The following is a 24,642-nucleotide window of genomic DNA, read 5'->3' as shown; positions in this document are numbered from 1 at the left end:
TGTAATAACCGTCGGAAACTCGTGGGGTTTGCCATTGATGAATAGCCTGTTGTTCCCTTGATGTTGACTGATGTTCGTCCACCATGGTGAACGAGGACAGAACGAGTTTTAAAACGAATTTTATCGATATTTTCAAAAACTATATCGTGACCAACAGTAACGCTGAGGTGGTGGTAAACTAGAATCAAAACCCGATGCAGTTTTGGCAAAACCAACTCATTTTTGCCGTGTGGTGTGTGACGACGGGATCGGGTAAGACATTCGACTACGGAACGGACAAACTGAGTAAGGCGGTGACTTTGTTTCACGTTTATTATCAGGCGAGACGGATTTTGAAGGAAAGATACAGCGTGGAGCATGATCGATAACCCCGTACGATCGGCGTGCGTACGAACGTATTTGGGGGGAATTCATGATTCCAACCAATAAAGACTTTCACCTTCCCGGTGTGAACCACGGTCTTGGTAAACTTGTTTCTACAAATCCAAAACGTTTAGACTCGCTTATACGGACGGTAGGTACATACCCGGGTACCAAACATTTACGGGCCCCACGACGCATGAGCAAATTTACGTCCATACATCAAACAAACCGATCCCGACGCAGTCACAGCCTGGATGAAAATGATCTCAAAAACGGTGAAAGGGTTCACTTGCACTGGTACCATCCACTTGAACGATTCGATTCGAACGTACTCTTGTGCTGTGCTAGGCTCTCAGGCGCAGACGCACTCCAGTATTATCATTAAGGGAACCGCTTACGCCGTGCAGAAGCAGTTCGTGGTGAACGTCGAGGACGCCATCGCCAGCCCGGTTGATTGATCGATGGCCATCAAGCAATACCAGGACACGTTGGAATACCCCCGGTCGAAAGTCGACTACGTGTTCGGCATGGGACTGTACATGGCTCCGAGTGACATGCGACTGAGGATCCACAAAGAAGTGGGCTACAACAACAAAATCGTCATCGCGACTGCCGATCAGAAACTGGGCGTCAATCCCGATGTCAACATGATTCACGTCCCACCGCCCACGCATACCGGTGAAATGGGGATCGTGACGCCACCACCAGCACCAAAGCCCAGCATTCAACAATCACCACCATGCCTATCAACAGCGCTCATGGTCTGCGGGATCGCCATGGGGTTGAAACTTCTTTAGCAGCGACGTACACCAGACCGGCCACAGGTTCTGACCGAGCCGCGTGACCGTTTTCGACAACAACCCCAGCAACCAGGACACGATGCTTCCCAAGATACTGGGCAGGGCCTTGGCGGCTCTGCCCGCAAATCTCCCCAAGGTTTCCCTGAGCGACTTCAACTGTTTTTTAATCCAGTCTCTGACGTTGCCGACTTTTTCGGGTGGTGTTGGTGTCGGTGTCGTACCTCCACCGCCTGTCAGCGCTAAGACGAGGGTTGAGACGATGAAGCCCAAAGCCGTCAGATTGCTGGAGATGGTGATCCCTTGCTCCTGGAACAACGTTTGGATCCTGTTGGCCAACGTGGTGTCCTCGTTCAACACTCGGTTGATGGTTTCGTGCACACTCCTGATCTGGGATCGAAGCTCGTCTCGGTTGTACGACGCCGCTTCTAATCGGGTCGATCATTCTTCACGCAGCTGACGTAGCCTTTCCTCGATCCGACGTCAGCTGATGTCGTCGTCCATATCATCCGCTTGTTTGAGTTTGGTTGTCTCAGTTTGGCCATGTTGTCCACGAGCCATCCACGAATGGTTTGCAAGGCCTTGTCTACCCTCGCAGTTCCCTGAGGGGAAATTCAAACCCGGGCAAGGGTTCGTCCTCGCAATATTTTTTCGATGTCGTCTGACGTTTCTTTGGCACGTTGGGGCACATCTCTCAGATCGTCTCTGGCGGTGATATTGTCGAGTCCAGTCCTTGCATTTTCCAGATCTTGGATGACCTGGGATGGAAGTTGTTTGGGTTGTGCGCTGCCGTAATCTCGCAGGTTTAATTCGTCGTGAACAAATTGGACGCCGTATTTGCCGGTGGCAAGAGTCGACAGAGTGAGTGGTTTTCTCCTGCGGGTATTCATCAGATCGACCTTCACATCTGCTCTCAATCGCAGCGTGCCCATTTTATCGATAAAAAACTTGAAACGGTCTCGATACGGTGGCTCGACGTAATTTTTATCTCGTCCCAAATCATCGTAATAATCATTGACAGTCTGGCTCCATCAACAAAAGACGACGCCACCACCACTGCCACTGCTGGTGACGACCCCACCACCAGCGAACCCACAATTAGAGGTAAACCCACATGTTATGTTATAATCATGTCTAATCCGGAAGGAAAAACGTTCGTCAACGATGCTTATCACACCGCCGTGGTCAGCGGACTGGCCATAAACTACGCTCGATTGAGCAAAATGATCACATGGGCATGCTCGTGCTAGACGTGGGACTGGCGATGGCCACCAAAGAGATGCTCGTCAAGCATGACATAATTCCGGAAAACATAGTAAGGAGTCGTGATATGATATATAAAAATGGCCATGATCACAGGGATGGTCGGCGGGGGCATTAATCAACACCCTGGCCTTTTCGGAGAGCAATTATCTCTTTTTTCCAAATATGCACACCCAATGCTGCCGAAGTCAAAGCGGAACGGAAACGTCATGATTTGGCCATGGAGCAACTGCAGGTTGCGCAAGTATCCTAAAAACGCATGGAAAGAATCGATTTCACCAATGCCCAACTCGAACGCGAAAACCATGCCGTTTGAACGTTCAAGGACGTCGACAATACTACCTGCTCACCGGCAAACGACTCGACCCCTCGGCGGCGAACTCACCCTATCTCAGTATTACACACCTTCCAAGTCACAACAAGACAGGGAGCTGATTTTTTTGGCCTTAGGATAAGCCGCCACCATAAAGATTGCCAAGCAATTAGACTAAAATGTATCTAAGTGCATATAGCGAAGATGAGACCAGCTCTGTATCGTTGTCAATACGTGCTCCTGGGAAAAGCCGAGACTTGCGACAAGAGATGCAGGACCGAGGGGTACTGCACATACACATGAACTAAACGTGTGAAGTGTGCGGGATTGGTGTGAAATGTCATTATTGGAGATGGAAAGCGCACGGAGCAGACGTGGTCTGAAACCAACTGATTAAGGACAAAAAGAAAGATTATCTCAACGAGCTAACCGACTCTTCAGAATAAAATTTAAAAAACAAATGTTAAAAAAATAAAAACTTTTTTTTTTAAATTTATAAGCACTTCAGTTCAAAAGAGAGAAGGCTGGTGGAGTTATCTCCCTTTGAAAACAACAACCAATTAGACATTTGACTTTGCATGTGGATATAGCAATCATGACTGCCATCCGCAAACTCAAAGCTCTCGCTTAAAGTTGTGGATTGGTGCGTTATCCTCACATGAGGAAACCCCAGCTGCTCACGTTGCTCGACATGAAATATGTCAAAGCCCCTACTGTGCGACACCTCAAACTTCGAGCTAAAGAACAGCGATTGAAGGGTTATTCTCGCATGAGAAAAGCCCAACTGCTGACCTTGCTGGAAGACACTGAGCCCGTCCAGTTGAGATTCATGCCGACAGACCATGCCATGGGTAAGTATCTGAGAGGCTGGAAAATGATTGTCCAGTCTAACATCGACGTCAACAGCGTCAAATCCCTGATCGTCGACAAAGTCGAAGAAGAGTTGGATAAATTGATCCCCCAAAAATTAACATCCCCGTGGTCTTCCACAATTTGAGACGGTACGATACTCACTTGATCATGCAGGCCATCTCGAACATCGATGGCGATATCAAGTGCATTCCCAACAACATGGAAAAATACATTTCGTTCTCGCTCAACGGTCAGAGATTTATCGATTGCACTCAGTTCCTCCTGTAATCGCTCGATAGTTTGGTCAAGGCCAACAATACCTTCGCTATCACCCATCGATACACCAATGAGGCAACTCGATCTCTGATGCTCAAAAAGGGCGTGTACCCGTACGAGTACATGGACGATTGGCCCATGTTCGACGAGACCCAACTATCTCCCATCGACCAATTTTACAGCAATTTGAATCCCATATCTCCCAGGGTGATTACGACCATGCTCAGAACGTGTGGAACAAACTTGGTTGTGAGAATCTGGGCGACTACCACGACCTGTACTTGAAAACGGATGTGCTGCTGCTGGCCGACGTGTTCGAGACCTTCAGAACGACGTGTTTGGAACAGTATCAACTCGACCACGTGTGGTACTACACCAGCCCCGGTCTCTCGTGGGATGCGCTGCTGAAGAAAACCAGAGTCAAACTAGAATTGCTCACTGATTACGACATGCACCTGTTCGTTGAAAAAGGCATGCGCGGTCGGATTTCCATGGTCTCCAAACACTACGCGAAAGCCAACAACCCATACGTGGAAGGCTACGACTCGAGCAAGCCCACCAACCATCTCCTGTATCTCGACGCCAACAACCTGTACGCTGGGCCATGAGCCAGTCTCTGCCTACGGGTAGGTTCGAGTGGTTGGACGATGGGATCGATATCATGAGCATCGCGCCGGATTCAAACAAAGGCTACATCCTCGAAGTGGGTCTGGAGTGTCCCGTGGCATTGCATGCTGCTCACAACAGCTATCTGCTGGGTTCCGAACGGTTGACGGTGAACCGAGACTGGATGTCGGACTATCAACTAGCGTTGTTCAGGAAAAATAAGCTGGCCACCGTGGAAAAACTCGTTCCGATTTTGATGCACAAGAGCAAGTACGTGGTGCACTATCGGAATGTGCAACTGTACTTGTCACTGGGCATGAAGCTGACCAAAATACACCGAGTGCTGCAATTCGATCAAAGTCCCTGGATGGAACCTTACATTCGATTGAACACCGAGCTTAGAAAACAGGCCACCAGCGACTTCGAGAAAAACCTCTTCAAACTGATGAACTACTCGGTGTTTGGCAAAACCATGGAAACCTTGAGAAAACGGGTGACGGTCAAACTCGTGCAATCTCACGAGGAAGAAAAACTCAGGAAACTCATCGCCAGCCCAGCCTTCAACAGGAGCAAGCTATTCGATAATGACTTGGCAGCCCTGCACATGAACAAAAGCCACATCAAACTGAACCGACCCGTCTACGTAGGAATGAGCATTCTCGACCTCTCCAAACACTTGATATATGATTTCTACTACAACGACTCAAGAAACAGTAGTGCGATCGATGTGAGCTGCTGTACACGGACACCAATTCCTTATTGTTGGACGTCTACGAGGACATGGCGAAACACTGCCACTTGTACGATACCAGCGATTACCTCCCAGACCACGACCTACACAGCATGAACAATAAAAAGGTCCTCGGTAAGATGAAGGACGAATGCGCGGGAACACCCATCGCGGAATACGTCGGATTGAGACCCAAGATGTATTCCATCCTGAAAGCCGACAACGGCAAAAACCGAAAGGCGAAAGGGGTCAAGAAATACGTGGTGAAACAACTCATCAAACACACACTCTTCAAGCAGGCTCTCTTCGATAAATGCACGTTCAAACAACCCATGAACGCGTTAAGAAGCGACAAACACACCATCTATGGCATCACCCTCAACAAGACGTCGCTGTCGCCCATGGATACCAAACAGTGGATTGCGAACGATGGTATCTACACTAATGGCTATGGATACCAACAGTCAGTCTGGACCTCGACGAGTTGGGAGTTTCCAAAACCCCCAATAAAGGAAACTCCACTCGATGCGTTGAAGTCTAGACAGACTTATGAATGAACGATAGCATGTGATAGCATCATGGAGAAGGTTAACTACAGCCCCTGGGGCTTACTGTGAAAGGTGTCCCTAAGCTATCAAAGCCGTTCGCATCTCCAAGGATACCGCCAAAGCTTGGCTTTAAAAACAAGCCATCTGGCAAGTGTACCTGCCGGCTCCCCGATACATCCCGAGAAGAAAGTTTGACATTTCCGTACCCAATTGTACCCATCAAGCCGACCTCCTGTTTCTCCCACATGACAGGGTGAGAAACAAAACGTACAAGTATACGCCCTGACCGTCGTGGACGTTGCCAGTCGCTACAAGGAAGCGGAGCCGTTAACGACCAAAGATTCGAGTCAAGTCGTTAAGGCCTTAGAACGTATCTACAAACGCAGTCGCTTGACCTGGCCGACCGAATTACAAGTCGATCCCAGATGCGAGTTCATGGGAGCCGTGTCGCAGCTGTTATCGAAGCATAAAGTCCAGGTGAGACGAGGCGTGGCTGGAGCTCACCGAAGCCAAGCCATCGTCGAAAGATTCAACAGGACTTTAGCTGAGCGTTTGTTCGGACATCAGTATGCCCGAGAGATGGTCAACCCAGAAAAACGATCGACGGAATGGGTCGTACGCTTACCGCGAGTGGTGTCGGCGATCAACAACGAAGTCACTTGACTCCTCGATAAAAGACCCGTCGAAGCCATTCGAATGAAATCATTGACGACCGAATCGGCTGCGCCATTGCATCACGGCCAAGAGAAAAACCTACCGGACCGGGTCGTCGTGAGGTATCTGTACCAGCCCGGTGAACTCGAAGGAGGGGATAAACGTCGCGCCACAGACCCTGTATGGTCCATGAAAATGTACCGCGTCGACCGAGTGGACATCAAAGACGACGAACCGAATCTGTATTACTTGCAAGACGGACCGGGTAGGGGATTCGTCCGAGAGGAATTGATGATCGTCCCTCATGACACGGTATTGCCCCCTTCTTATTAAAGATTCGTCTTATGTTTCTCATATACATGTGGAGATTGATCGAGAAACGGTTGTTCAGACGCGTCGGGGTGGACGTCCATGGCCTCGATATTTACGCCGCCCTGCGTCGAGTCATAAGTCGAGGGAAATTCACTAGCCTGTAGGATAGTTTAGGTCTCATGGGCACCGAACGGTTACAACGCCTCATGGATACGTTAGTCGATTATAGCTTCGAGACCCGAGAATGCAATGTCCCCTACTCCTTAATCCACTTCAATGAGTTCATGGCAGACCCACTCCATAAAGTCGTCGCTGAATATTACGGCTACATTTAAATCCAGTCGCGTCAGAGGATTACATGTCCTACGCTTTACCATCACGCCAACGGGACACCATTAGTAAATATTCGGAGCTTTGGGTCTAGGATGGAGGCACATCGAAGGATGCCTCTTGCTATTTTTGTAAGGGGGCTGGGAGGCTTAATTCCGACAAATAAGCCTCTAAGCCGCATTATGCCTCGAAGGAGGAAAGTGTCCGGTTGTACAAATGTCATCAAATGTATTGAGTATTGTTTCCAAACATGAATCAGGCAGGTGTTTTAGAAGCAGATAATGAATATCATCAGTTCTTCCTGCAGTGTCGTGAGCCTGCCTAGGTGAGTGAGTGAGTGAGTTTAGTTTTACGCCGCACTCCGCAATATCCCAGCTATATTGCGGCGGTCTGTAAATAATCGAGTCTGGACCAGACAATCCAGTGATCAACAGCATGAGCATCGATCTGCGCAATTGGGAACCGATGACATGTGTCAACCAAGTCAGAGAAACTGACCACCCGATCCCGTTAGTCGCCTCTTACGACAAGCATAGTCGCCTTTTATAGCAAGCACATGGGTTGCTGAAGACCTATTCTATCCCGGATGTTCACGGGTCTGAGCCTGAGTACGTAATACTGGTGTCTTTTCTTGTTGGGTTTGGTACCCCCTGAACTGAGTGAGTGAGTGAGTAATATTTAACGTCACATCGGCAATATTTCAGCTATATCGTGACGAGAACATTTGACATTAAAATATAATATATAGATAGATAGATAGATAACACAATATAAACAGGCTATAGATTGCCAACAACTGAAGGTAGATCACCATACTAGGGACCATGGGGACTTATAGTACCTTTGCTACCTGCATGGACCCTAGCTGGATTTGCATCATTCCTTCAGCCATTGGCGCTTATGCTGAGATTTCGCCTTTCATTAAAATGACAGAAATACTACGATTAAAAACCTGGTAGACTTAAATTTACATGAAATGTTTTGGGACTTACGTAACCTCTCAGGAGGACAATGATTTTACAATACTTTAACCCCCTTTGGGGGATACAGCCACTAACAATCTCAGTTACTAATCTAAACTACCAATAATAAAATATTTATCTCTGGAACTGAGGGTTGTACTTTGATGATAAGGAGTGGTTTGCCAAACTTCCGCCAAGTCTGTTTGCAAATGTCAGATTTATATGTAGAAGGTCGCGTCAGCTAACCTTTTCGGTGGACCAATCAGAACACAGCTTACCAAATCGCGAAAGTTGACATTTGTACATTCGCTCATACCTTTTGAACTTTTACCTCGAAAGGGTTTGTACAAGAACGATTCCGAATGCTATTTTCCATACGATCGCTTCCGAGTGATGCACATGGAGCACGCAACAACACTGAGTAAACAGTTGCGAAAAAAGGCGTTTTTTGTCAGCTTGCGGAAATATAAGCTAATAGTAACCATGTCGTCAGAAAGCCCCAAGCGTGTATACTGCTGGTCAAATGTTTGTAGTTTATGCGGATATTCGTTCGTTTGAGAGATCAGTGTCAGTGAGCGAGGCATTTTGTAAGTCCCGCCCAAGCCTAAACAGTAGCCGTTGTCTGATTGGTTAAATCCGTTCGGCCGTCTCGCATTTGATTGGACGGTCATAGGTCGCACAAAGGTTAGCTGACATAACTTCTACTAGGGTTTGTCAGACTCAGTGTAAGCAGTATAAAATAATATTGAGCATAAGTTTACTTAGACTGAGGGGACTCACAAACCTTTTGCCACGGCAAATTCTTAACCGTAACGAAATATAGTAGCGACAAAACCCTTTCCACATTCATAAGAAATCACTGCTAAAAGAAAAGTCGATTGTACAACAGTGACTATATCATGAGCATATAGATTAACCAAATCGTCTGCAAGCTGTCAAACATACCTGACATTGCTCACAACCGATTCTCCTAAGATTATGTCACTTACAATGTTCACTCAAACTGCAGAATGACTTCCTTGCACGTCAAAGCTACTATTAGATTGTCCATTTGGTCTTGAATCAGCTTCTGTGTCAACCACTAAGTCTCAACAAATGGTTAAAAGCAAAAGCATACCTAGCCAGATTCTTCAGAAAATAAGTGGCAAAACCTCCAAAGTGTCAGTAAACCAAACCAAATCATTTAAAATTCTAAAGCACATAGCATGTCGCCAACACCCAAAGTAGGGGGTAGATCCCCAATAAGTATTGGAGCATTTCATTTCGAACGATGGTTTATGAATTTATAATGACCGTCCTTGCACGTATTTCCATCCTGACACAGGAACCTAATCAGCTCTTGATTCATTGGTAACAGACTCAAACCTCCTGAATGAACTTGAATGGTTGGTCCACCTCTATGGAAGTGACAATGCTACGAGTGTAGAGATCACACAACTATTTAAAATAGTTTTAAGAATGGCAGTCTATACAAATGTACAAATGTGCAAAACAAGTATAATTGTATATATTGTATATGGTTAAAATGGTTACTTTGGTTATACAATTGTTCCTGTTCCAACTCATTCCTCAAAATGAAAACACATATATCCATGAAATGAAATTCACTATGCCGACCTGGCACATTCAGAAAGTCAGTTTTATCTTGCCGACATGGCTAATCTTTTTATTTTGCTCCCGGCCTGGACACTGATCACTTTTTGTTTTACCTTGCTAGAAGAAGTCAAAAGCCCAAGCTATAATTATATAACATCATTAGTGTTTCATTACCCAAGCTTACTTATAGACAATGGGGAGTGGTCAGTGGAAAGCATAGCTTCTGAGTCATGGTAAACAGGTACTGTAGGGAATATAAAGATATTTTAGAATCACTTCAAAATTATATATATAAATTATAAACATACAAACACACACACACACACACACACACACACAAACACACAAACCAACACACACACACATGCATGCATAAGAGATTCTCAAAATAACAATTTTAAAAAAGGTCCAAAATTGGAAAAAATTCAAAATGTTAAACGCTATTTCAATATAGAAAGTAAACGCCAGTCTTGGCGAAAGTACGTATCCAAAATCAATTCACGAACGCCGATTTCAAAGGTATGGAATATAATCCAGAAAATCAAAGGTAAGGGCCCTAAATCTAGCATTAACCACCTTAAAGACGGAGACAAACTATCGATTAATAAATGAGATATTGCTGAATACAGATTTCTAGTACAATGCGATTGAGTCACAACTCTAAAAGATTAAGTCACAAATCTGAAATATCAACTCAACAGTCCTGACATTCACTGTGGGAACAGATAAACTGATGGAAGGTTGTTGACAATGACATCAGTTGAATAGGTCTTGAAACGTTGATAAATGTGATGCTGGCAGACAGATGTGTATAAGTCCGAAGTCCTCAAAGCCATGTGTTAGTCCCGTCACACAACTCAACAGTCACCCTTTATATAGCTCTTACACCGTTCTCCAGCATTCTAGCAAAGCTAGGCTACATCAATATCCTCTCGGAACGTTATAGGATGCAAGTAAGTCTATAAGTAAGAACCAACACCGGAAGTTAAAACAAACAAGCCAGCCAAGGGCAGGTCACCCCAAGGCGCTTTCTCAAAAGACGTGCCGCTAAAAATGCTATTACTATTGAACATACATCATGCAAGATGCGAGCCAAAACCCACACTCAAAATTTTAAACATTGTGACCCATAATAACTATCAGTTAATCAATGTGATATTACAAATTACAAACACACTCTCATAACAGTAATATCCTTCTTCATGACGCGATGCTATCGGAACTCGTCCCAATACTTAAACCTGGACGTGATCATACCGATCCATCAAATTATCAGCCAGTTTCACTAACAAGCTGCGTTTGCAAAACCATGAAACGCAGTACCATTAATTCGTATTTGGAAACCAAAAATCTACTTACTCATATACGATGTGGTTTCCAGAAAAACAGAAGTACCATTGATCACTTAATGTCTTTAGAGTCATCTGTGCCATAATTAATAAATAACATGCAGTGTCTATCTTTTTCGATTTATAAAAAAGCATACGACACTACATGGAAATACGGAATTTTAAAACATTTACACGATCTCGGAAATTGCTAGGCCGTTTGCCTCTATTCATATTCGCATGTGGATAAGTTGTGTCATACCTGCTATTACCACCTCAGAAGTGCCCACACTCTTGTCAGATGCCTTGTAACATCCAGATTGGATTACTGTAATAGCCTTCTATACGGACTCACCAACGGACATCTCAATAAACTACAAAAAGTCCAAAATACAGCAGCACGTATTATGTCCCTTACCACTAAACGAGACCATATCACCCCTGTACTCTCATCATTACACTGGCTTCCAATCAAGTTCCGGATTGACTTCAAACTTCTTTGCATTGTGTATAAATGTTTGCATAATCAAGCTCCTTCATATCTCTCTGAACTTCTCACTGTGTACTCCCCTACCAGAACTCTCAGATCTCAAGACCATTGTCTTCTCTCCGTTCCCAAAGTTCTCCTTTCTTCTTTTGGCAAGAGGTCTTTCCAGTACGCTGGTCCTACTCTGTGGAATTCTCTCCCTCTCCACATAAAGCAGTCATGCACATTGGAAATTTTCAAAATTAAGTTGAAGACTTTCTTTTTTTCCAAAGCCTATCCCTAAAATCAATCTTTCTGTCATCAATTTCAATGTATACTTATTTTGCTATTTTATCCTCTGTATGCATTGTATGTATGCTTTTATGTAGCGCCTTGAGCATGTATCAGTGGGTGGAAAATGGCGCGCTTAAAATATCCATTATTATTATTTTTTTAATGTTGATTAACCGTTATTAACATAGCATATATTGAAAGGCTCTGGATATTTTTTAAATAAAAATAAATGCTAGTTCCAAAATCAACTCGTCGAAGTGGGGAAGATTTATACAGAGCTCTTTGTTATCCGTTCTAAATTCGATTGTGGCTAACCGATGGTGTAGTCTGCAAAAGCAACAGGAAACTTCTTGATTCTATCCACCATCGAGGTCAAAGACTTTGTTTTGGATCCTTTCGATCTTCTCCTAATGATAGTCTCCACATAGATGCCGATGAGCCATCTTTAAAAACTTCAATTGGATCAAAGTATCTTCAAAATATATCACAACCCTATATTCAAATAAGTCAAACCCTGATTACAGTTGCGTTTTTAATCCTCTTTATGAACATTTGTAGGACGAAATATCTTCTCACACTTTTCAAATCTGATGCTTGAATCAACTACAGCAACAACACGAATATAATCAGTTAAAGAGCACTTACGAGACTAAATCTATATTTACAGATGGGTCGAAGGACGGTGAAGCTCTTGTTCCATTTTTACGGCCAATCTGTCTATAAATCTTTGCACACTTTTTGCTGTATTTCATATACAAATGTCTGCTTAATGTGTTAGCTGCGTACATGAGAACATGTTCAACGTCCCGTTGAAATATCCTTACATAGCACATCCTTACTATAAGCCATTTGTTATTTTAGGTTAGCATTGCGGGAATAATATTTAAACCAAACATGCATCTTAACATTCTCCTGCAAGGTCAGTCTTGATCATTTCTTCAAAATCTAAATTTTAGTATGTCTTTTTGTGTAACGTTGCGCATGTAAAATGGTCTATGATTCCAAGCCATTGCCAACAAACACATGTTACAAACGTTTATACGAGGTCACTTTTACAGAATTGTCATGTGCATTTGTATGCTCACGTACTGTAATGAAACGTGACATCAGGTTTCGATACGTACCCGCTTTCACACACAAAGGCATTTTCTTCATGACAAGGTGTGTCGTCCCATAAATACGAATCATCAGCCCATAATTGAATGCATCGGGTAACTGAGCTCCCATGTGGTTCACCAGGCGCCCAGTCAGTAAACAGTATTCTGTTACCGCTGTTTAACCAACTCCATTTTCCTAAACCTAACAGGTCGTTGCCTCCTGTCCATACGTCTCCAGCTAGGCAAAGGAAAATATGGACTGTTAACTAGATATTGTATTATTATGTAGGTCATGGTGAGCAAGATGGTGAAAACATGGAGTTATCCCGCCATTTGGACCAGGTTCTGTTCACACTGAATATGTGTCCATATCAAAGTGTATAGTTACTTTCTGTTAACAATAGCCTGTCCTAAAAACAGCCGTCATTCAAACTTTATGTGGAGGAGAGTTACTAGACTTACAGAGGAATTTTATACATTATGTAGCTAACGGAGCAAGCCGAGTGAAGTCAGTCAATATAAATATATATACTAACTGAAAAAAGTAACTGTGCATATCATAAAATCTCATAAAATAAACGTTATTTGAAAAGTTATGAAAATAACCCAAAATAAACATATAGGAAAGCACTTTGTATGAAATTTGATGTTACGTATCGCGGGTAAATGAATTTATTCACTTATTGCTTTTTGACACCTGAAGCTCACACATCTGATATTGAAAATTGAAGAACGGATGATTATTCTCTAGCCTCTGAATGCTGTGAATAACACGTTAATTTCACCCCCAAACTGTGCGTACGTCACGCTACGGCTTACAGAAAATCGGCGTCTTCCTCGCCGTGGTTATTTATGCTGGAGACTGAAGTGGCTTAAAATGAAGTGGCCAGACATTTTAGTGTCCATCGAAACTCGATTTAATCTCTATGAAGATGTTTTCAACATAATGGGAACACGAGAAATTTGCCTCGGACAGGCAGTCGAGTGGGCAAGACAACCACATTCTCCTGACCAATGTAAGGCATCGATTCCAGACTGCCAGTTTGACTGCTCTGACTATTCCTAGAATACGTGCAATCACTTCGAGGACTGTACGGAACCGACTAAGGGAGCACAACATGTCCCCGACGGGCTGCAATCCGTCAATTTTTGCCCAAACGTCACCGACAGGCACGCCTTGCCTGGTGCAGACGGCATCTACGGTACAGGAGACACAATTGGGGTGGTGTTCTGTTCACTGACGAGTCGAGATTTCATCTGGACACATCAGATGGCAGGGCAAGGGTGTACAGACGGCGTGGTGGACGGTATGCTGACGCGAGCGTTGTTCAACTTCGACGGTTTGGTGACATAGCGTTATGGTATGGGGAGACATCACATCTTATGGTTAGCCGCAATTTGTACTGTCAATGGCAGTCTGACAGGTCTGCGATACAGGGATGAGATCACTTGTGCAGCCATTCACTCAAGGACAGAGACGTAACTTCACGCTTCAGCAAGATAATACCGTTCACATGTCGCTCGTGTTGTGACAGATTTCCTGAGACAGCAGAACATTCCGGTATTTCCCAGGCCAGCTGTTTCTCCGGACCTGTCCACTATCGAGCTCGTGTTTACGTCAAGCCCAGAATCAGCCATTGACGTTAGCTGAATTGGGACAAGCGTTGGTTCAGACATGGAACAACATTCACCAAGCTTTCTTCAATCGCTTGTCGTCTATGCGTCGTTGTTGTCCAGCCTGCATTAACCCCAATGGTGAACACACACGATACTGAATTTGTGAACTGACTTTTGACATCACATCTCTTCAAGGGCGTGCCACGACGTCTAGTGTCAAATCATACTGATTTCGATATTATCCTGTCAACTGTCAGTGATCAAGAAAATCAACACAAAAATGGCATAACAAATAATGCACAGTTACTTTATTCCAGTAGTATATATAACCCCACCTTCCCCGAACACGTGAAGGTTTCCTTTGAAGTATTAGCATAAGTAAAATCATAATAATCATATGTACCACTACTGCTCCTGATTAACTGCTTCACGTAGTTATTCTCCGTAGATGAGGTTATTTCAACCAGGTAGCCCCCGAGCCGTTCACATATCTCCTGTTATGAAATCATCAAACTGTCATTGACACATGTTTGTAGTGCAAGATCTGGCTGAAGAACTGGCATTTACTGCACATGAGGCTAGAATGAATCAATAGATTTGAGGTACGACTCGGATTACATGCTATAGTAGCGTAACATGCGGGTAGTAGTATTAGTAGTAGTAATACTGAAGCTAGTTGTAGACAATAATTGTACACACTTTGAAATAAATGTAAAAGTTTCACCACAAACGATCACCAGTCACGTACCGCCGCGCCTGCCCACGTTTCTTGGTCGTTCACATAGGCGTAGCAAGACCCTTCATAGGAATCCCAAGTACCTTTGCAGACTCCAGCAGCTATAACATTCCATGGGAAGTAATGGTTATGTAAAAGACTTCATATACTGCGATAGACTGAGAGACAGACAGAGAGACAGACACATGTACGCATGTGTGTATATCGTGTGGGTATGTACTGTATTTGTATGTATCTGTCTGTGTGTGTGTGTGTGTATGTGTGTGTATGTATGTATGTATGTGGAATCGGATTTTTGGAATTATGTGTAGACGTCACATTGTGTCGTTCACATTAAAGCTCAAAATAGTTCCCGAGTACTGTTTACACGTTTAAACTTCTGTTCAAATCCAAGTCTATCACCAAATTTAGAGGTAGTAGAGATAATTTCAAGGTTCCTACGCAAGATCTTAAAGAGTGAGTGAGTTTCGTTTTACGCCGCTTTTAACAATATTCCAGGAATATCATCGCGGAAGACACCAGGAATGTGATCCTTAAGAAGTGGATTATGCAGTTGCTATGTGCTCAAACTTTTCACAATACCAGGTGAGTACCATGTATGTCCAGCATATACTGCGAAATGAACTAAATACATTTTACTATTTTCACCCAAATACCTACAATTTTATAGATCTTCTTTACTTTCAAGAGGCAAATTCTATTTCAATAAAGTGTTTATGTAAAGAACAGTTAACATAGGGTCTTCGCTTGATTATGTTAATAGAAGCGACAAAATGGGCATGGCAATTTGGATAAAAAAACATCTGAAATGATAATGTTACTATATATTTGATCAAGTTCTAAAAGACTTGTACTGTTTTATATGTACAAACCTATATGATACACCAGATAAACCTGGCTATACCGCCACCATCCTTCCAGACAAATTTTGGCGGTATATCCAGGGTGGACAGTCTGAACAGTTTTTCAAGTCACTGTTGGCTACAGTGGGGCATGAATCAAAGAATTACAACCCATTTCTCATCATCTTCCTGGCTTCAGGCAGGGAAGGTGGCTTGGGCAGTTCGGTATCTCGTTCTTCAAACATGTCTGGTGATGTTTCATCAGATGTTACTGACGAGATAATTTCATCATCAGATAGGGACTGAAACGTGTCAATCGTCTCATCTACCTCTAGAAAGTCTTTTGCTGACATAGCACTCTCAATGCCCATGTCTCACTGCACACGACCTACAAGGTCTGCAAGTGGAATATGTCGTCTTTTGGATCGTCATCACAACTGTGGGACTGGGTGGCTAACAAAAATTTCGGGTAGTGGGCGTCACGAGACCCCAAGCCTGCTTAACATAGCGGATGCCATCAGTCAAAAGTAGATTAGGCGTCTGATTGCTGTATATGTTACAGTGAATATGTAAAGCCAGGGATTATGTATAATCTCCGAAAGTTTAAGGGATTATGTATAATGTCGGATTCACTCAGTGAATATACATAGTCTCTAAAGTTTTCAGTGATTATACAGACACTGATAATTAGACTATTATTTTAGACATATTCCCTGAAATCATTTCATGTTATAGTTTGGCACTATTATTTTTGTAAATATCTCTTCATCCAATGATCCAATTCATCTCAAACTGTGCAAGTGGATGTTTTGTCAGACAACCTAATCACATTGTAAATCACCGATTTTATGCATTTGTATTAAAGAATCTGTCTATGTAACTGTCAACAAAATAAACAGCAGAACGCAGACTGCTTGCAGAGGGAGGGAGCCAATGACCTGTAACAGCGGCAGTGTTGGGTCATAAAGGTCAACGTTCGTCAATGTAGGTCAGCTATGCACGTGACAGATATGAAGAGGTGCCACAGGTCGTGAATAGGGTAAGGTGGGTGCCAACTGTTAACCATCATACGGAGTTTGTTTCTCTGAGTTGTTCAACATTAACCACAAAACCCATTAGTGAGAATTATTCTGTAGGTTAAAATGTTTAAATTGGTAATGTTAATGTCATATTTTGTTTTTGACACAGAAATGCATATATTATTTACACTAAATCATTAATCGGACCACCTATGGTTAGAACTCAACAACTGTTAAAGCCCCGTTCCCTCGGACACAAGCACACACAATCATTCACACTCATTGAAGAAAAGATAGAATGAAGACAAAAGTGTTATGTTGTGATGTCGTTCACATTCCAAATTAAGCAATGCATTTCTAATAGCTTTAAGCATATAGATAGTTAATATTTATATTTTCATGATATTTTATGTGAAATGAGTGTTTCATGTTACACTATAAGTCGTTGGAATTAGTCAGTGCTGTCATTGTTAAAAGAAGTTATATTTCTTTGATCATATCTGGCTGGATACTATTATTATCTGTAAATATAATAACAGAATTAAACTTCATCAAGTTCACTCCATTCTTCCACAGAGGAGTCATCAGTGTCCAGACGAATGACAACTGGATAAACTGTTTGCTCCTTCAAGCCATCTTTGAGCAAGTACTCTTTCTCCACCTTCTTGACATGTTCAACACATGCATGCCAGCGTGCAATGTCAATGCCACATGTAGCAGTGTTGACAATGTGCTTGACATCATTCAACTTGAATGATTGATTTTTCCGTGCCACTGTACTTTTAAGGTCTCCCCAGATAAGTTCGATTGGGTTGAGATCACAGTGGTACGGTGGTAATCTCAAGACCTTATGGCCGTGTTGGCGTAGCATGTTGTCAATGTTATATGTGGGTGGAGGTTTGTTAGGTTTAGTTTTATGGATAACGACTTCTATTTTCGTGAGTGCGACGTTTCGATACAGATTCTGTACCGTTGTTGCTTGACAACGGTACAAGGCCTCACGAAAATAATTGAATAAAACTTGTATATTGTCTAACTTCTAAAATGCCACTCAAACAAGTCGTTAGGTTTTAGTCAAAGAGTACAACTGTGGTTTACTGGCCTTAATTGAAAATTGTATATTGTTATTTGTTAGCCATTGCTGCATATCTGACTTCTTCGTATTGGAAGTTGGGCACCTATTGTTTGGATCTCGAACACTGTGATAGGGAGCACTGTCCATGACAACAAGACTTTTGTAAGGCAGAGCTGGCAGTTGTTCCTCAACATACTGTGTGAAAACTGTTGAGCTCATTTCTGTATGATAGTCCCTACCATCTGTGCTCTTTGACTGAAATACCAGATCACACCCAGGTAGGAATCCACGGTGGGAACCAGCATGAAGAACGATTAAACGTTCACCTTTGCCTGTTGGTATTTTCCTACCATCACTGGGATCAGTGGGTACCCATTGTCTGGCAGCAGTATGGTTTGCATTGACCCAGGTCTCATCCAGATATATAGGTTCGAACCCATATACATGTATATAGATCTCTCACACATTACAAGTTCCTGGTTTGCTGCCTTCTTGTACTTGTATCCAAATTTGAGCAGTAGTTTGCTTAGCATAAACCTAGAAACATTAATGTCGTGATCCTCTGCAAGGATGTGTTTTAACTTTCTCTGATGACCTTGATGTCAAAAGAATCTAACTTTGGATGCCTACCTTTTTGTACAAGGTTTTGTTTCTTGGTTGTTGGTTTATTTTTCAAAATTTTTAGCACGATGTTCTTTTTCATGCCAAGAGCAAAAGTTGTACGTTTCATGTAATCCGACACCTTATAAATCGGTTTGCTACGTTTGCTCTCTTTTAAAAAAAGATTAAACACATTTCTAATTAAACGTTTAGCATCATCTGAATAAGCTTTCATGATGACAGCTAAAAGTCGTCTATGTGAATGATCCAAACGGTCTATCACTGTGCACTGCACAGGTAACTATCGTGAACTGCACGTGCATTTACCTTTATGACCCAACACTGCCGCTGTTACAGGTCATTGGCCCCCTCCCTCTGCAAGCAGTCTGCATTCTGCTGTTTATTTTGTTGACAGTTACATAGACAGATTCTAAATACAAATGCATAAAATCGGTGATTTACAATGTGATTAGGTTGTCTGACAAAACATCCACTTGCACAGTTTGAGATCGATTGGATCATTGGATGAAGAGATATTTACAATAAACCGGGTCCACATGCATTTCATGCCAAACTATAGTTTGCAGAATATTTTATTCAAAACGGTCTGGATTCAGTAAAATCAAATGGAAATTAAGCAAGGATGAATGATCCCCATATATAAGTCAACGTGGCAATGAATACACCAATTAACTTCACTTCTGCTTAAACAAAGCTGTTTTGACAGTAAGAGGATTATTCTCCAAATATGAAACCATGTACTTGATTATAGCAAAACACATTATTTGAAAAATGCTCACTTGTTCTGATTTCGAAAAGAAAATGATTAACTCTTGCAATGGATTTAGTGGTCAACTTGGCGTTATATCCAGTTTGGTCTTATATCTAGGCAATTATATTGAGAAGAAATCCGTCCTGGCAACTCATGGCGGTATATCTAAGGGCGGTATATAGAGGTGACACTGTAAATTAAAAGCAAAATACTTACCCAGTGCACCATTGGAATATACAATGTATATTTCTATCAGCACAATCCACTTCATGCTGTTTCCCTTGCTTGAAACCAGTTTGAGTAAGATTATGTAATGGGTCTACCACGAAACAAGTACGTGTGAAACAAGCATGTGTTCATGAAGGAGCGGCTCAAGGTTATCTTTCAGCATGTGTGATCATTCCAACTCACGTATGTAACATTATGTCATGTGGAGTAGTACAGACAGTGGGGTACTAGATCACTACCCACTAATAACCGTTTTCATCCCAATTCTACCCCCACAGGCCAATAAAAATAGATTAAACTTCTGCAAAGAACATGGTTTGTTGTCATCCATATAAATTTATACCGGGACGCCATCAATGAAAATTTATATCCAGAAAACAATTCATTATTAAACTCCTTCTATTGCCTGTCCTGTTCTATGAACTGTTTTGTCTCTTCTCCACTGATGCGACTGGTCTTACGAGACTTTGTTCGAATCTCTTGTTTCATTATGCTGTATTTGGTGAGTTCCGACAATAAAACTCTTCCATGGATACCTTTCCTTTGGCTATTGCTGTTGAGAAGTGATCCTCAATGCTAGTTAACTTTGCTTTAGCTAAAACAGGAATACTATATTGTGTTTCAATGCTTTCTTTTGCATCCGGCATGACATATTCTTAAGAGCTATTCTAGTTAGTTCAGAGACACCTGCCGCTATTCCCATAACCTCTATGGCACCCATGAAGAGCCACCTCCTCGTGGTGGGTGCTTGGTAACGCTAAGAGCTCTTCAACCCCCCCGTGTGGCCCCGGGGGCATATTGGTCCACCAACCTGTTTACCGTGGGTTGCACTCCTGTGTCGGTGGAGGACGGGATTCTGGTGGTTGGGGTCTCTGGGAGCCTGGAACCGTGTTCTTTTTTCCCAACACACCACTTTGGCCCTTACTTCAAGTACACGGGTGGTACAACTGGCCCGGTTCTATCAACCGGCTGGTCACGCCATGCCCTGTGCATGGACAACATTCTTATGCAATTATTGTACATTTTTGTACATTTTTGACACTGAATGTTTGTAGTTCAAATTATATTATATATGCTTGCCTGGAGTGCTATGACAGAAGGCGGTGGCTCATGGGCTAATCTGGTGATAATGACCTCCAAATAATGTATGTCTCTAATGTCTTGTCTTGGGCCGAACCGGTCGGGCATGAAATTGGTAAACAAATGCAGCTATTTATATCGTTTTCTCTGGAGTATAACACCCCCTGTATCCCTGGTGTTGGCATCTTGGATATCCGGTGCCATTTGAAACTGTCCTTTTTGACACTCCTTGGTGGTTGGGGAGCAGGGGTGCTGAATATTTTTCCTTTCATCATGGCACTTCTACCTTCTGACTTTCTTCCACTTAAACCACAAATTTCAAAGGCCATGTCAGGAATTGGCGGAGAAGTTATAAATGTTACCCGTCTTCGCAGTGGCTCGCTTCTTGTCGAGTATGCACGGAGACAGCAATCTCTAAATCTGTTGTCGATCAAGACATTTGCAAATATAGAGGTTGATGTATCTGTGCACAGGACGCTAAACTCTTGTCGTGGCTTCATCCGGGACAGAGCACGTTGTCTCGCTGATATGTCAGAGGAGGACATTGCTTCAGAGTTGGCAGATCAAGGTGTATCTGCAGTGAAACGTTTCACGATTAAGAAAGAGTGAATTATCGTGAAAACCAACACGTACCTACTGACTTTTGACCGTTCCTCTCTTCCAAAGTCTATAAAAGCAGAGTGGATGTGTATGTCCCCAGTCCACTCCGTTGTTATGAATGTCAGCATTTCGGGCATGGCTCGCAATCCTTTCGAAACTCTTCAGTGTGCCATCGTTGTGGTGTTCGACATGAGGGTTCCGACTGTGAGAAAGAGTATAAGTACGCAAACTGTAATGGTGTCCATTCTGCTTCATTCAGGTCCTGTCCCGTGTATCAACGGGAATCACAGATATTGAAAATCAAATGCCAAAACAATATTTCCTACCAAAAAAAGAACCAAAAAAATGTTGACTCCATCAACTCAGACTCATTCAAACCTGACCTACTATGCTGGGGTCCTACTATGCTGGGGTCACTCACTCTGTAGTAACGTCCTCCGTTTCATGTCAGACCGACTTGAAATGGGTAACATCAAATAAACCTATTACTTCAGTTTCAGCCCCTCAGAATATTCCGAAAGTCACACAATCTACGTCGGCTTCTCAAACAGAAAATCACCATGAGCAGCAACCTGAAACATCTGTTTCTACTAAACCAGTCAGTGAAAATTCAAAACCGAAGAAAGGAAAGACATTAAACAGAGACAAACAACCTACTGTCCCTTCATCTTCTGAGGTTCTAACACAGAACACATTTGCACCTCTAGATATGGAATAGTTCTTCCTCACATTCACGTGGACTCACTCCAATTAAGCCACCATGAATCAATTGTCCAATCTAATTCAGTGGAATTGCAGAGGACTGAAGAACAACTTCAGTGAAATACACTTACTCATACAAAATATTCAACCGTCAGCATTGTGTCTCCAAAAGACATATCTTAAAAATACTGATAACTTTAACTTAAGACGGTATAGTGATTATCATTCTTTTTTTCCCTCCAGGTGATAAAGCTACTGGAGGCGCTTCTATTTTGGTACGGATCTTCAAACTGTTGCTGTTCGTCTGACCCTACACATTGCGCTGACATTGTGCAGCTTGCATATCTCCTTCTTCTAATATTAACCAATCACATCTTCAAAATCTATATAATCAAATTCCGAAGCCATGTCTTATCATGGGCGATCTGAACGGACACAACCCGCTTTGGGAAAGTTACTACTAATAAAGGTAAATTCCTTGAGGAATTCATTTCCGATAATACTTTATGTATTTTCAATGACCACTCAGCCACTTATCTACATCCAGCTACGGAAACATATTCTTCCCTGGATCTATCACTCACCGATTCAATCTTATGTCATGAATTTGAATGGATGGTCCATGATGACCTATGTGGGTGTGATCACTTCCCCACCATTCTCAAAACAATCAACCCTGGTGATGATCCACCTTATCAAGAAGGAGCTTGAAGGGCTGATTGGTTATTATATGAGACTCTGTGTGTTAAACGCTTAAAGCATGATCTTTTTAGGAACAGTGAAGATCCTATACAGTCGTTTTCAGATATTTTAAATGACATTGCTGACAGAGCAATTCCACAGTCCTCTGCAACTCCAAATATTCGTAAACCATGGTGTAATAATGATTGTAAACAGGCCAGAAAGTGCAGGAGGAAAGCGGAAAAATATTTTAGCAAACATCCTACAGTCCTTAATTAAGACAAAGTTAAATTTCAAATGCCAAGGCTCGACGCGCATTTAAACAGAATAAACGTCAGTCTTGGAGGAACTATTTTTCCAAAATAAATTCACGTACACCTGTGTCAAAGGTGTGGAACATGGTCCAAACAATAAAGGGCAAAGGTTCTAAATCTACTGTACACCATCTGAAGGATGGTGATAATCTATCAACTAAGAAGGTTAAATTTGCAAATGAAATTGGCGAAACTCTTGCTAAACATTCTTCATCATCCAAGTATGTCTCTGAGTTTCAAAAATATCAGAAACAAGAAGAAGAAAAAAATCAATTTTAACTCAGACAATGGTGAAGATTATATTAAATTATTTTCATTACATTGGCTCCATACCGCCCTTGAGCAAGCTCATGCTACGGCAACAGGGGCTGATGATAGCCACTATCAGCTCCTGAAGCATTGCCCGAATCATGTTTGGAAACGCTGTTAAATATGTTTGATATCCTCGAGGGGGGTTAAAGTACTGTAAAATTATTGTCCTCCTGAGAGGGTATGTAAGTCCCACAACATTCGAAGTAAATTAAAACGTTCCACTTTTTAATCGTAGAGTACCTGTTCTTTTAATGTATGGCTAGATTTGCTAAATTGCTAACGGCTGAAGGGATGGTGTAAATCCAGCCAGGGTCCATGCAGGAAGCAAATGTACTGTAAGTCCCCATGGTCCCTAGTATGGTGATCTACCTTCAGTTGTTTGCGATCAATAGCCTGTTTTTTACATTGTATCGTCTTGTATAGTTCAAATGTTTTAGATTTAGTTACTAGTTTTATATCTATATCTTTGATAATCTAGTTATTTTACTGTCCTTCGTCGGCAGAATTTTATAATTTCACTTAAATTGTTGATATATTTATAACTTGCTTTAGTCACGATATGGCTGAAATATTGCCGATGTGACTTAACATCCTAACTCACTCACTCACTCAAATATGTTTGATATGATATGGACTACAGGGAATTTCCAAACTTCATGGCGTAATGCCATTGTAGTCCCCATTCCAAAACCTGGCCGGGATCATACGGATCCGTCTAATTACAGACCAATCTCTTGAACGAATTGTGTTTGTAAAACCATGGAACGAATGGTAAACAATAGATTAACATGGTATCTTGAAACCAATAATCTTATAACAAATATTCAATGTGGTTTCAGGAAAAGGACCTTTTTAATAATTTTATTATCATTTAATCATTGATTTTTTAAAAGAGATAGATTTGTTAAATGAATTTTGATATTCGTTTTGTAAATAGATAAGGTTTTATAATTGGTAGTTTAGTTTATCAACTTCGATTGTTAGTGGCTGTGCCCTCAAAGGGTGTTGAAGTATTGTAAAATTATTGTCCTCCTGAGAGGGTACGTAAGTCCCAAAACATTTCAAGTAAATTTAAACTTGCCACTTTTTTAATCGTCGAATATGTGTGCTTTTAATTTCAAGGCTAGATTTGTCTTCAATCACCAGTGGCTGAAGGGATGGTGTAAAGCCAGCTAGGGTCCATGCAGGTAGCAAAAGTAATGTAAATCCCCATTGTTCCTATAGTACTGTCGGAAATAGAAAAAAACTGTATTTTCTCATTTATCTCTACAATTTAT

At 42.2% G+C, this 24,642-nt stretch overlaps 1 protein-coding gene across 1 annotated transcript in view; it reads right to left on the bottom strand.

Moving 5' to 3' along the window:
- Positions 1-19,794, bottom strand: part of LOC124270317 (perlucin-like protein) — a 32,732-nt gene extending 12,938 nt beyond the window's left edge. The window contains exons 1-4 of the mRNA XM_046705364.1: positions 19,665-19,794; positions 15,153-15,241; positions 14,808-14,898; positions 12,815-13,025 (exon numbers count right to left, since the gene is read on the bottom strand). Coding sequence (XP_046561320.1) covers positions 12,815-13,025; positions 14,808-14,898; positions 15,153-15,241; positions 19,665-19,719 — 446 coding nt within the window. The 5' untranslated portion in view covers positions 19,720-19,794. The remainder of the gene's footprint in view (positions 1-12,814; positions 13,026-14,807; positions 14,899-15,152; positions 15,242-19,664) is intronic.
- Positions 19,795-24,642: the final 4,848 nt, after the last annotated feature.

This window comes from Haliotis rubra, unplaced genomic scaffold, assembly GCF_003918875.1.
Source record: "Haliotis rubra isolate DU_JTF1 unplaced genomic scaffold, ASM391887v1 Scf1508, whole genome shotgun sequence".
NCBI lineage: Eukaryota > Metazoa > Mollusca > Gastropoda > Lepetellida > Haliotidae > Haliotis > Haliotis rubra.
Note: the sequence above shows the minus strand (reverse complement) of the source record. Positions and strands in the feature narration are given on the sequence as shown.